Source organism: Opisthocomus hoazin, chromosome W, assembly GCF_030867145.1.
Source record: "Opisthocomus hoazin isolate bOpiHoa1 chromosome W, bOpiHoa1.hap1, whole genome shotgun sequence".
Classification (NCBI taxonomy): Eukaryota; Metazoa; Chordata; class Aves; order Opisthocomiformes; family Opisthocomidae; genus Opisthocomus; species Opisthocomus hoazin.
Genome location: NC_134453.1, coordinates 1,578,174 through 1,591,338, shown reverse-complemented (window position 1 = coordinate 1,591,338; position 13,165 = coordinate 1,578,174). Strand labels below are relative to the sequence as shown.

The following is a 13,165-nucleotide window of genomic DNA, read 5'->3' as shown; positions in this document are numbered from 1 at the left end:
AAGGGAGATACAACAGATATAAGCAGAGAAAGCTTTCAGAGACGGATATCTAGAACTACAGAAGCAAGAATCCCTTCAGGGATTTGGGCCAAGGATTGAAGAATCGGAGAGGAATGACACTGGAAGTGGTAACTGAATAAGCTTTATATAAAAATAGGCAATATAGTCAGTGTTTCAGCATTCACTTGAATATCCAACACTGATATATTTACAGTCTATCTATGTACAGGAAAGTTTGCTCACCTGAGTAGGGGAGAAGACTGTGATACATGTAGGGATGATTTATGTAAGGAAAACATAGGATTTATATGCAGAGGAAGAGAATCTGAATACATTTGCAAGGCTGCATTTGTCCAACAATTGTATCTCAAGTCACAGGTGCTCCACATGGTGCATGCTCTACTAAGAATAAAGTTTTCTAAGCTAATAAAGCTTAGAAATAATTAATAATAATTCTAATAAAGCTTCTCTACCTTATCTCAACAGATGGCGTCAAGAAAAGAATCGGTGCCCTTTGAAAACCAAGCAAAGATGGTATCTATTAATATTTATACCCAGCTAGTGAGAAAAACCTCAGAATGAACTGCATGCTATGTTCAAACAAGATGAACATGTGCATTTATGTACGTGTGTACGAAGGGTGCACACACAATCAATGACTGGAGTTCCTCCATACTTTTGCTTACTAATACCAAAGAAATATTGATAATTGTATGATGGAAATCTGCGTGTAAAGCAAACAGATCACTGGAAATTGTTTATGAAAGCTGTCAATTTGCTTAAGATTCTCCAATCAATGACAGCATACTACCTACATTATTTTGTTTCAGATTTTTTAAAGGAAAATTTTACTGAAAACTCACTCAAATTTTACATAAAAACAGCTGTAACAATCTATTCTCTCCCTTCCCCAAGTCTCCCACCTATGCTAATCATCACTACTCAAAACAAAGAAGACAGCTCAAGGCAACACTCTAGCTTGGAGAAAAGCAAGAGTAAGACACACCAAGATTTCCTTTGCAGTTATATATCTAAGATTAACTATTTTACATTCAATGCACAGAGCTAGCATATCTTCCAAATGAAGTCTGTCAATACAGAGTAAGAGTTGTGTTTAAAGTGCCCTCTTCCAAAGATGCACTGCTGCAAGCAAGGAGAAAGGAATTTGATCGTAAAAGAATGCTGACACAACGATCAGCAGATGATGATCACTTGAAGATCTTGCTATAGCTTAATCCGTTACAACCTATCTTAAGGAGGCAAAGATTTAAGTTGGGTAGGTTTGAAAATAGCCTGTTTTGCAAATCTTTACTGGATAGTCATCCGCAAGCGACAAGAGATGCATTCCCAAAGATTTCAGTCGCTAGGTATTTGAAGAAAAGATTCTGGAAGAAAAAAAACAGGGAGGAAACAGGCAAGCACGAAAGAGTTTAGAACCCATCACGATGCGAACCACCAGACCTCCATTTCTCCTGCCACAAAGGTGCCATAACTTTCCTGTGCTTTGGTGATTACTACTCGTTTGGCAGACATGACCAAAAGGAAATTCCTGGCACACAAAGTGCAGTAGTTAAAAGGAAAACCCGAGGAACGTGAAGAGAATCAACAGACAAATGCAATTATGCATCTTTTAGATCTGAACGTCATACACTTACATGGCCCCTGTTGAACTTCACGGGACCAACAGTGAGCTGAGGCCTTCAAATCTTGCTAAAAGACATCTCAACAAGATGCTCCAATACGGCTCGATATTTCTTCTTTTTCTTTCTCACCTGAATTTAGAGGATGCAGAGTCTAAATTCCTTGTTATTTCTTACAAGAACAGCATTCAAGATGTTTGAAAGTGCAATATCAGAGACAGCTTGCGTTTCAAAGGAAACGTTGTTAAAAGCTGGTGACATACGAGCGTACAAAAATTTGAACGTGCCTCTGCATTTTCTCCTCATCCCTGCACTCCTAAGATAGAATAATTTGATGGTAGTAGAGCTATGACTCCAAAAATACAAGTCAGACTTCAAAACAAACACCTCAATCCAATATACACTACATTATCCAGCCAATCATTCATTCATTAACCAGATCTCCGTTTCTTCTCAGCACCCTCCTCCACATAAAAAACAGAACCAACAAACCACAGTGTGAACAAGCAGTCTGTCACTGATCTAAAGAAAAGCAGCTAAAGGAGAACCTGTGTAAGATGAGCTTATGTTACTGTGTTTTCTATTTACAGTAGTATCGTAGTGAAAAAGAGGGATTTAAAATACAATTTTTTATTGATTTTTCCACAAAGTTGTTCCATATAAAAGAGATATTAGATGATAATCGTGTATTTTATGGAAACTTCTACTAAGAAGCTGCACATGACTTTTTTTTCCCCCACATTTCATGTCCAGTTGTGACAGTACAGCGCATATCTGCATTTCAAGAGCCATACGTTCACCAAATATGAATGGAATTTTGGAGTAAGAAAAATTAATCTCCATATGAACTCTAATTTGTGTATTTTTTTTTTTAACTTGTATTATATGCATTTCTAGAAGTAACTTTCAAGATAGGACCTCCCACCCGTCACAGAATGGTCAGGGTTGGCAGGGACCTCTGTGGGTCACCCAGCCCAACCCCCTGCCCAAGCAGGGTCACCCAGAGCAGGCTGCACAGCACCGCGGCCAGGCCGGGCTGGAATATCTCCAGAGAAGGAGACTCCACAGCCTCCCTGGGCAGCCTGGGCCAGGGCTCCATCACCCTCAGAGGGAAGAAGTTCTTCCTCGGGTTCAGCTGGAGCTTCCTCTGCTTCAGTTTGTGCCCATTGTCCCTTGTCCTGTCGCTGGGCACCACTGGAAAGAGTCTGGCCCCATCCTCCTGACACCCACCCTGCAGATATTTAGAGGCATTTCTAAGGTCCCCTCTCAGCCTTCTCTTCTCCAGGCTGAACAAGCCCAGCTCCCTCAGCCTTTCCTCCTAGGACAGACGCTCCAGTCCCCTCCTCATCCTCGTAGCCCTCCGCTGGACTCTCTCCAGTAGCTCCTCATCTTTCTTGAACTGGGGAGCCCACAACTGGACACAGTACTGCAGACGGGGCCTCACTAAGGCAGAGTAGAGGGGGAGGAGAACCTCCCTCGACCTGCTGCCCACACTCCTCCTAATGCATCCCAGGATCCCATTGGCTTTCTTGGCAGCCAGGGCACACTGCTGGCTCATGGTCACCCTGTTGTCCACCAGGACACCCAATGTGCTGTCATTGAAGCACGGCTGAAAACAAGCACATTCTCAGCTCGTTTCAGCTTTCTGAACAGCAGCAATGGAACCAGACTCGTTCTTACCTGTCGTGGCTGCTCCGTCACCCGCTGTGGATCAGATCTGACTTTGTTACTCGGATGATTGGTAACTTTGGTGACCGGTTGTTTGAAAATGGATGCAGTTTGTCTGATGGGTAAAGTTGTGTTTAAGTCTGGTTTTCCCTGTTAAAAAAAGAAAAAGGCGAATTAACAAAAATTAGACAGAAAAATTACACAAATTTAAGTTGGATTCACACTCTTCTACAGATGTGAAAAAGAAGAAGGCTTTTTTCGGAGTAAAGACTTCCCTTAAATGCTGCACTGAACTAACCTTTGCAGTCATCCTTTTTAAAGAAAAATATAGAAGTTAACTGGTTCCACACATTTTCACTTTCTTGGGAAGACTCAAACTGCTTGAAAGTCCATCTTTTCTTTTGTTAAAACATGTATGTTCATTGTGCACGCGACTTACATTCTGAAAAGAGACAGCTTCACCATCAGATGTCAAAATGAAACTCCAAAGCTTCATCAGAGTCTGCAGCCAACAGTTTAGAGAGTTCCAAGTCTTAAAGAACAGCAACTTCCTACGTAACTTTGGTCGCAAACTTCCTAAGCAATTCCTGCATCAAACAATTCTTCATTAAATGCAGTCATTTATTCTGGAAATATTCTTGGAGATACCAGTGCCTGCACCCCTCACCGCAGCAACCACTCCTGAAGTATTTGGGGTGGGGGAATGGAATTCTCCTCTCACCCCCAAGACTGCTGAAGAAAGAAAAAGACGTGTCATCACCTGTACACCATTCTGGCTTTTCTAAATCTGGCTCTCTATCCAAAAGCAGACTGCCAGCTTGAAGTGCCGTGCCAACAGAGCAGCATCTTTTTGTTCATAATCCCATTTCTCCCAAATCCTGCAGACATACTTTCAGTCTCTCCTGCTCTTGCATTTTGTCTGGTATTTTTCTTAACAACTGAAATCATTCTCTTTATTTTTTACCCCCAAGGATACAAAGATGTGACTGAGAAGACACGTGATTCTATCCAGAGAAGACAGACACTGAAAATAAATATCCCATGATACATATTTTCCCAATGAACATGCATCAAAAAGCACGTTCGCTATTTTGCAGGACAGTGCTAAGCACTTTATCAACAGCCATATCTAGTTTCCGACAAAGAAAAATGGTTAAAGTTTACTTCTACTCATTCAAAAGGCAGAAAAAAAAGTAGTATTTCAGATCTCAAAGGTTTTATAATTGGCTGTGAGATCATAGCTCTAAAGATACACAATGCACATTGATATTAGACTCCATCCAAGGATCACGTTAAAGGAGTCTAAGTAAATCCTAATGAAAAACTCGTGATTTTGCAACAAAAACCACGTCTTGGGCTTAGAAATGGGAATTCAATCTCAATCTTCAAATCCTCCATATTTACATTACGCAATTTGGACCACACACCTTCATAAAAGAGACGATGTTAAGAACCAGAGAACACACGCTTGTTTGAAAACCGCTGCAAGCTGAACGCTCTGGAATTCCAGCTGACCACAGTTAGAATACTGACTACAGACATTCTGTAATGATCTGCATAAAAATCAATTTTAAAAAATGGCGAGAGGCTTCGGCTTATTAAGCAATAAGACTTCTCTTCAATGCATCTGTCTCAGATTAAATTTTATTTTAATAGTATGTGTCCCTCTATCAGAGTTTTGCTGGAGTGTTCCTGTATTTGAGCACACCTCTGTCATCGCAAGGCCGATGGCTGATGAGAAAAGGAGCGTGAAGTCATTCTTCCTATATGCACACAGTGCATCATCCATGAATTAGCAATAAAAAGAATATAATCTCCGCACTCCACAGAAAGTAATTTTCATTATGAAGACCATTCTACAGCCAAGCTGCTCAATCCCAAAACAGACCCTTACACACTACGATGGTTATGAGACTGGCTGCTCTCCTGTCCAACTATCTGCTTCATCTGCTGGGTAGGTAGGAGCCTCTTTCCACAGCCTCTCCAGGATGACACGGCACTGCTAGATCCATCCTGGTAGAAAAAAAAATGAGGAATTCCTCCACGTGATTCTAAGGAATGGAATCGAGAGGAGGGACCAACAGAATAACACTTCATATTTATCTAGGCAACTCAACACAACCTAAATGAAGGGATAATTTTAAATTCCAGGCCTTGATTTTTCATGCACGTGGCAAAGGTGATTTATCAAGGATGCCAGGCATATTCCTAGCTATTCAACAGTACGACTCAATTCATACACTCATTTATAAGCTGGCACTGTAGCATTTTGGGAATCCTTGCTTAATACAGATTTACTCACCCTCTCAAAAGAGCCAGAACAGTTTTCCAGACCAACAGAAGAAACATGCCAGAACATACAGGTGAATTTGGAAAGAGCTCTAGAAATCTGTTCTTTTCAATAGAAGCGATTCCGATCACAGGTCTCTCTTCCTACCTTTAAATATACCTTGCTACTTTATAGGTCCCTTTTCTTCATCATTTCCAGGTAGCAGTTAACTCATTAAAATGTAATAAGGCTAAACCTACAAATTCCAGTGGAAGTTTTCCTCAGAAATTCAGGCACTTATCATTTATGGTTTATAAACTCACAGCCAGAAACTAACCAGTCTCTATGTCTTGCAATATTTACTGCTTTCAAACGGGAAAGGCAGCACATCTTCAGCTCCATCCCTAACGCACTGTTGATTTCTTGGCTAACTAACGTCATCTATCTGGATTTTTGTAAAGCCTTTGACATGGTCCCCCACAACATCCTTCTCTCCAAATTGGAGAGCCATGGATTTGATGGGTGGACCTTTCAGTGGATAAGGAATTGGTTGGATGCTCGCAGCCAAAGGGTAGTGGTCAACGGCTAAATGTCCGGATGGAGACCAGTGACAAGTGGAGTCCCTCTGGGGTCCGTACTGGGACCGGTGCTGTTCAATATATTCATCAATGACATGGACAGCGACATCGAGTGTACCCTCACCAACTTTGCAGATGACACCAAGCTGAGTGGTACATTTGATACACCAGAAGGACGGGATGCCATCCAGAGGGACCTGGACAAGCTGGAGAGGTGGGCATGTGTGAACCTCATGAAGTTCAACAAGGCCAAGTGCAAGGTCCTACACCTGGGTCGGGGTAATCCCCGCTATCAATACAGGCTGGGGGAGGAAAGGATCGAGAGCAGCCCTGCTGAGAGGGACTTGGGGGTACTGATAGACGAAAGGCTGGACATGAGCCTGCACTGGCAGCCCAGAGGGCCAACCATGTCCTGGGCTGCATCAAGAGAAGCGTGGCCAGCAGGTCGAGAGAGGCGATTCTGCCCCTCTACTCTGCTCTGGTGAGACCTCACCTGGAGTCCTGTGTTCAGCTCTGGAGCCCTCAGCACAAGAAGGACATGGAATTGTTGGAGCGGGTCCAAAGGAGGGCTACAAAAATGATCCAAGGGCTGGAGCACCTCTCCTATGAGGACAGGCTGAGAGAGTTGGGCTTGTTCAGCCTGGAGAAGAGAAGGCTGCGGGGAGACCTGATTGCAGCCTTTCAGTGCTTAAAGGGAGCCGACAGGAAAGATGGGGACAATCTGTTTAGTAGAGACAGCAGTGACAGGACGAGGGGTAATGGTTTTAAACTAAAACAGGGTAGGTTTAGGCTGGATATAAGGAAGAAATTCTTTACAATGAGGGTGGTGAAACACTGGCAGAGGTTGCCCAGAGAGGTAGTGGGGCCCCATCCCTGGAAACATTCAAGACCAGCCTGGACAGGGCTCTGAGCAACCTGATCTCGTTAGCGGTGTCCCTGCTCGCTGCGGGGGGGTTGGACTAGATGACCTCTAGGGTGCCCTTCCGACCCAAAACTTTCTATGATTCCATGATTCTATAACTGGGATCAGGGTTTCCATAGCCAGAGCAAACAGCAACAGAGCACGAGTACTTCTAGCTTCATCGTTCTACCCAACCAGAGAAACTACCACTCAATTAGCACGGAAGTCGCAAGACCTTTTTATACGAAGCAGAAGTGAGAATCTAAGCTTATAAATAAATCTAGAGATAACACTTCTAATGTTTCACCCAGGTAGTCCCAAGTCCACTAGAAAAATGCTGTCAGACACTTTGGTCATTGCTTTTAACACGTGTGATACTGGTTCTGGGCTGTATTTTTCTTTCCCCCCACTGATAATGACAATAGTAAGTCTAATACATATATAATGTATTAGACTTACTGTAAGTAATAGTGAGTCTAATACATTATATGTAATACATATTTTCATATACAATTAAAGCATCTCTGATGAGCACAGAGCCACCAACCAGAGCTAGACAGCAATAGCATGTACTTAAATTTGCACAAAGTATTTTGACAATCAACTTTTCTCACATCATGTAACTCAAATCACACCAGAACCTTGACAGACCTTGCCTATCCCACAAGCTTCGCATTCCCAGATCTTGTGACATCAAGTTCAAAGTAGTATTTGAAGCTTTGAAGTCCGTGCCCCCGGAGCATTCTGCGCAGTAGCATCAGCATTAGTGGTAAAATAGCTATTAAAACTGACAAAAACAATAATAGCCCCCCCCCCCCCCCCAATCTGCCATATGGGGGATAAATCTGGTTTAGCAAACATTTCTGGAACAAAGGTCTCCAAAGGCTGGAGCACATCTCCTACGAGGACAGGCTGAGGGAGTTGGGGCTGTTCAGCCTGGAGAAGAGAAGGCTCCAGGGTGACCTTAGAGCAGCTGCCAGTGCCTGGAGGGGCTACAGGAAGGATGGAGAGGGGCTTTTCACAAGGGGGTGTAGGGATAGGACCAGGGGGAACGGCTCTAAACTAAAAGAGGGCAGATTGAGATTAGATATTAGGAAGAAATTCTTCACCTTGAGGGTGGTGAGGCCCTGGCCCAGGTTGCCCAGAGAAGCTGTGGCTGCCCCCTCCCTGGCAGGGTTCAAGGCCAGGTTGGATGGAGCTCTGAGCACCCTGGGCTGGTGGAAGATGTCCCTGCTGATGGCAGGGGGCTGGAACCAGCTGATCTTTAAGGTCCCTTCCAACCCAAACCATTCCATGATTCTATGATTTCAAGTTCAAGAAAAATATGTGCAGGTTCCATTTGGCCTGTAACGTGACTTAAAGAGAAGTTCAAAAATAAATCCATTAAACTTAGAAAAATAAAGTGGAAGATTCCTTCAGGCAGCATGAGAACTTCAGAAAAGTCAGCTACATTAATGATACAGCCCCCAGAATTAAAGCAGAACCCTGGCAAGTTATAAACTCTGCAGGAAATACAGGTTCCAGGGATAAGTGTCCCATAGACTTTTTATCAAGGCTACATACTAGAAAATGGTCATTAGGATAAACTGTTTAAACTAAGCACAGATCCATTTCTAAGTACTGTAATCATAATCTTACTACTTTCCTGCTTTATTTCCTTTCTCATCGTAGTTAGGTCTGGGCATTCTGATCTCATCCTGAATAAACAGTCTCTTCTTCGTGGCACTGAGTTTTGAACAACAGAAATAAACTCGTTAGTACAGAAACTTGTAAGCTCACCCATCGCCAGCACCTGCAAGTCTTCAGACGTACAGGGGAAAAAAAATCATCCCACGATAACAGGAAGCGACTGATGCTCAGAGAAACTCTTTTTCACAACAGATCATAAGCCAGCCACACGTTAAGATTTATTCACGGCAAAGCAAGAGCTTCCAGTACTTCCTAATAGAAATAAGTAACAAAGATGCCTACAACCAACTCCTCTCCTGAAGAACTGAAATCTCTTTAGAGCTTTCCAGATAGAAGACCCTATCCACGTCTTTCCAATGGTCAGGCACAGATTACTTCACCTCAGACGGTGGTTAAGCCCACAATACTCCGTTGTAGGCACACCTACAAACTCCAGCCTTCAGAGCCACAGACATACTGTGGGCTTTACTTCACTTGCCTACCACCACCAAACACAATCTCTTCCTGCTCTGGGAACTACAGCAACGGATCAGCTGGCAGAAACAGCAGTGTTCCCTGCTCGTCTTTACTCCGTAGGAGGACTTTATGCTCCAACAGCAGTTTCCAGAAGAATTTCAGTCCACTATCTTTCCGAAGACGTGTATTTCCAGAAGCATCAACCAGGCAGCATGTTTAACCTGCAGTGGGATGCATCAAGAGGAGTGTGGCCAGCAGGTCGAGGGAGGTTCTCCTTCCCCTCTGCTCTGCCCTGCTGAGGCCCCATCTGCAGTGCTGTGTCCAGTGCTGGGCTCCCCACTTCAAGAAAGATGAGGAGCTGCTGGAGAGAGTCCAGTGGAGGGCTATGAGGATGAGGAGGGGACTGGAGCATCTCCCCTACGAGGAGAGGCTGAGGGAGCTGGGCTTGTTCAGCCTGGAGAAGAGAAGGCTGAGAGGGGACCTTAGAAATGCCTCTAAATATCTGCAGGGTGGGGGTCAGGAGGACGGGGCCAGACTCTTTCCAGTGGTGCCCAGCGACAGGACAAGGGGCAACGGGCACAAAGTGAAGCAGAGGAAGCTCCAGCTGCACATGAGGAAGAACTTCTTCCCTCTGAGGGTGACGGAGCCCTGGCCCAGGCTGCCCAGGGAGGCTCTGGAGTCTCCTTCTCTGGAGATATTCAAGCCCCCCCTGGACAAGGTCCTGTGCAGCCTGCTGTGGGTGACCCGGGTTGGACTGGGTGACCCACAGAGGTCCCTTCCAACCCTGACCATTCGGTGATTCTGATTTTCTTTTCAACAGAAAGAATTGATAAGTGTATTTTTATAAGCACAACCGTATGCTGTACCTACTGGATTTATATTCAGTTGTATTCCTTACTTCATTGGCTCTTCAAAAGCACTTCAAATAAAGTAACTCAATTTGCAAGTGAAATGTAAAAACGCTTACACAGAAAAGAATGGCAAGATTAGTACAGGCTGAAGCAAAACTCCTCCTGCCGCTCTACCATAAATAAACCTGTCAAATACAGGCCTTTATTGCCAATACTGAAAGGTCAGGAAGAATGCACCATGCTAAGACTGGAGGTAAGTATCTTGTGAGAAGAATATTTCCACGTCATTTACACTGTTGTACATTAACATCACAAAACGAAGAGCATTCATTAGCATATATTACCCTCAGTCCCATTCCAGGTGGCATTAATATGTCAGTCTTGACATGGAGTCCTAGTCTGCTACTGATGAGAATCTCAAGTTAGAAGTGTGGCAAGACAGCATTTCCAGCCACCACCTGCACAAATCTAACTGCCTAGACACGTCCGAGAAAGAAGGCTCAAGTATATTTTGGTATTCCTTCTTGAAACATAAGGGGAGCCAAAGAATTTAGAGACATTTGTGGTAAATTGTTTGTAGAAAACTGAACAACCCACAAAACGGCAGCAAGTTTATACACAAACTTGCCCGTGCGAGTCTGTCTTTCACGGCCCCCCCCAGCAAGGTGGACTGGAAGACGACCACAACCAACCTCTTCCAGCGTCTGTGGAAAACATCAGCTACAGGAACAAGCTGAGATCTCATTTGGAACTATCACAGGAATACTGCAGAAATTCCTGAAAGCTCACGAGGTACAGATTCAGTCACTTAGCAATAATAAATCTCATCTACCTGAAAAAAGCATTTTTTTCTAATCATGTATTTAGGGCAGCATTCAAGTAATCTACGATCACAGGAATACAAAGTGAGCACAGACTCCTCCAGGTTTTATATACCAATTTTTGTAATTTCTGCTCATGCAAAAAGCCTAACTAAAACCTTTCCTTAGACTACCCCCAAGTTTTATATTATTTGAAAGTCTCATCTCTGTGGAAAGAAAATATTTAATAATCTGAACACATGCTTTAAATAAAAAGAAATCAGCATGAAATGTGTGGTTCATGCATTACAAACAGCAGATGACAAAAAAAAAAAATCAGTGCACAGACACAGCTATAACTTGTTAGGTATTTTCATACACTACTGTAACTTATGAAATCCTAAAGAATAAAACCCTTTCAAAAGAAAACATTTCAGGTTGTTACAGAAATCCTATCAAACTGTTGTATGAGGTTTCTAAAGCTGGTCCAGGAATATATTATATGAGAGTCAGCTAAATTTACTCGTCACGTCCCTATGTGCTCTGCCAGTTATTTCACTTCTGTACGCTTCAGCCTTTTCTTTTTCACCTACTATACGCATTTTCTTCAGTATTCAAAAGGACACACTGTCGTTCAAAAAGAAATAGTGAGAGAGCAATCGGATCAACTGAGAAAGGCCCAGTCTCAGACAGAACAACACCCGGCCTTGCCAAGCTACGTAGCTGCACGCAGACATCCAGCTTTGTACAGATAAGTGCATTTGCCTCCGAAAACAAGCTTCCTGGCACATAACACGAACTATTTCATCTCAGAACAGGAAGATGAACGTAGCAATCTGAAGCCTTTCACAGGAGAATCTCTTGGCGTCAACAGTCCTAACTCCTCCCACTTAGAAGATTCTCGTTCAGGAAGATGACTAGCACTGAGGTTCTCCAAGCCAACTCCTGAATTACTCCAACTTTTGAGTCACACTTAACCTCACCTCGGTATTTTCTTGGTAGTAGCAGAGCATTCCTTCTAGTTATAAATTTACATCTCTACCACTACTCAAAATTAAGCATACACGTACATCTTAGAAGCGGACTGCTTTAAGCAGAAAAGAAATTGCTAAATGAACTACAGGAAAGGAAATTCTTAGGATATCCTTAAACACAGTATTTACTAACAAACCTTATTTTGATTGAGAGAATCATTCCTTAGTCTCTGTTTGTTCTTCTGCAATTTACTGGGCATCATCTTTCCCGTTCTGAAGTCAAAACTGCTGAGATCAACAGTGTTTCCCAGGTATCTTGCCAACTGAGGCTTGCTTCTGAACTTCTTACCACTTGGACTAAAAAGAAGAAAACACTTTAGTATGTTTTGTTGTACAAGAGGATACAACCTTGACTTCTTATAACAGGCTTTATACCTTGTTAAATAACTAAAAAGTTTCCGTTATCTTTACTCCATGTGGCACGTTCATCGAGGTGTCGGTCAGTGCTGGTACACCTGCCCAACCTCTGCACCTCCGCTCCCGTCCTTTGCCCAGGATTTAATTTACGTGTCAAGCTGTCGGATGCTAGGATGCACTACACCTTGGGAAGCTGGGTTAGCAGCACAGCTAAACCAGACTCCAGTATAAGCAGTATAAAACGGAATGTCAGGCTGTGGCCTAGTGCCGGAACCTCTCTGCGCAAACGCAAAGACCATCTGCAAGGTTTAAACTGATGGCTAAGGCCAGCCTAGACTCATCAGCAACCCTTCTCCGCTACCAAACAGCAAGGCATTAAACAGACACACAGCACTAGGGTTTGAGGGGACACGACACCGCTTAGCTAGTCAGTCACTAAGACCGGTGAGCAAAGCCAGGTAAGTAACTGAGCAGCAAGCAAGCAAGCAGCAAGCAAGGTGATGCAGAATATGAAATAGGTACCTGCTGGAGAGCAGCTCTGTGGAGAGGGACCTGGGTGTCCTGGTGGACAACAGGTTGACCATGAGCCAGCAGCGTGCCCTGGCTGTCAAGAAGGCCAATGGGATCCTGGGGTGCATTAGGAGGAGTGTGGGCAGCAGGTCGAGGGAGGTTCTCCTTCCCCTCTACACTGCCCTGCTGAGGCCCCATCTGGAGCCCTGTGTCCAGTGCTGGGCTCCCCACTTCAAGAAAGATGAGGAGCTACTGGAGAGAGTCCAGAGGAGGGCTACGAGGATGAGGAGGGGACTGGAGCATCTCTCCTACGAGGAGAGGCTGAGGGAGCTGGGCTTGTTCAGCCTGGACAAGAGAAGGCTGAGAAGGGACCTTATAAATGCTTACAAATATCTGCAGGGTGGGTGTCAGG

At 43.9% G+C, this 13,165-nt stretch overlaps 1 protein-coding gene across 1 annotated transcript in view; it reads right to left on the bottom strand.

Moving 5' to 3' along the window:
- The window catches only part of LOC142365559 (methyl-CpG-binding domain protein 2), a 50,109-nt gene that overhangs the window by 21,976 nt on the left and 14,968 nt on the right, over positions 1-13,165 (bottom strand). The window contains exons 2-3 of the mRNA XM_075446429.1: positions 12,024-12,183; positions 3,321-3,458 (exon numbers count right to left, since the gene is read on the bottom strand). Of these exons, the coding sequence (XP_075302544.1) occupies positions 3,321-3,458; positions 12,024-12,183 (298 nt within the window). The remainder of the gene's footprint in view (positions 1-3,320; positions 3,459-12,023; positions 12,184-13,165) is intronic.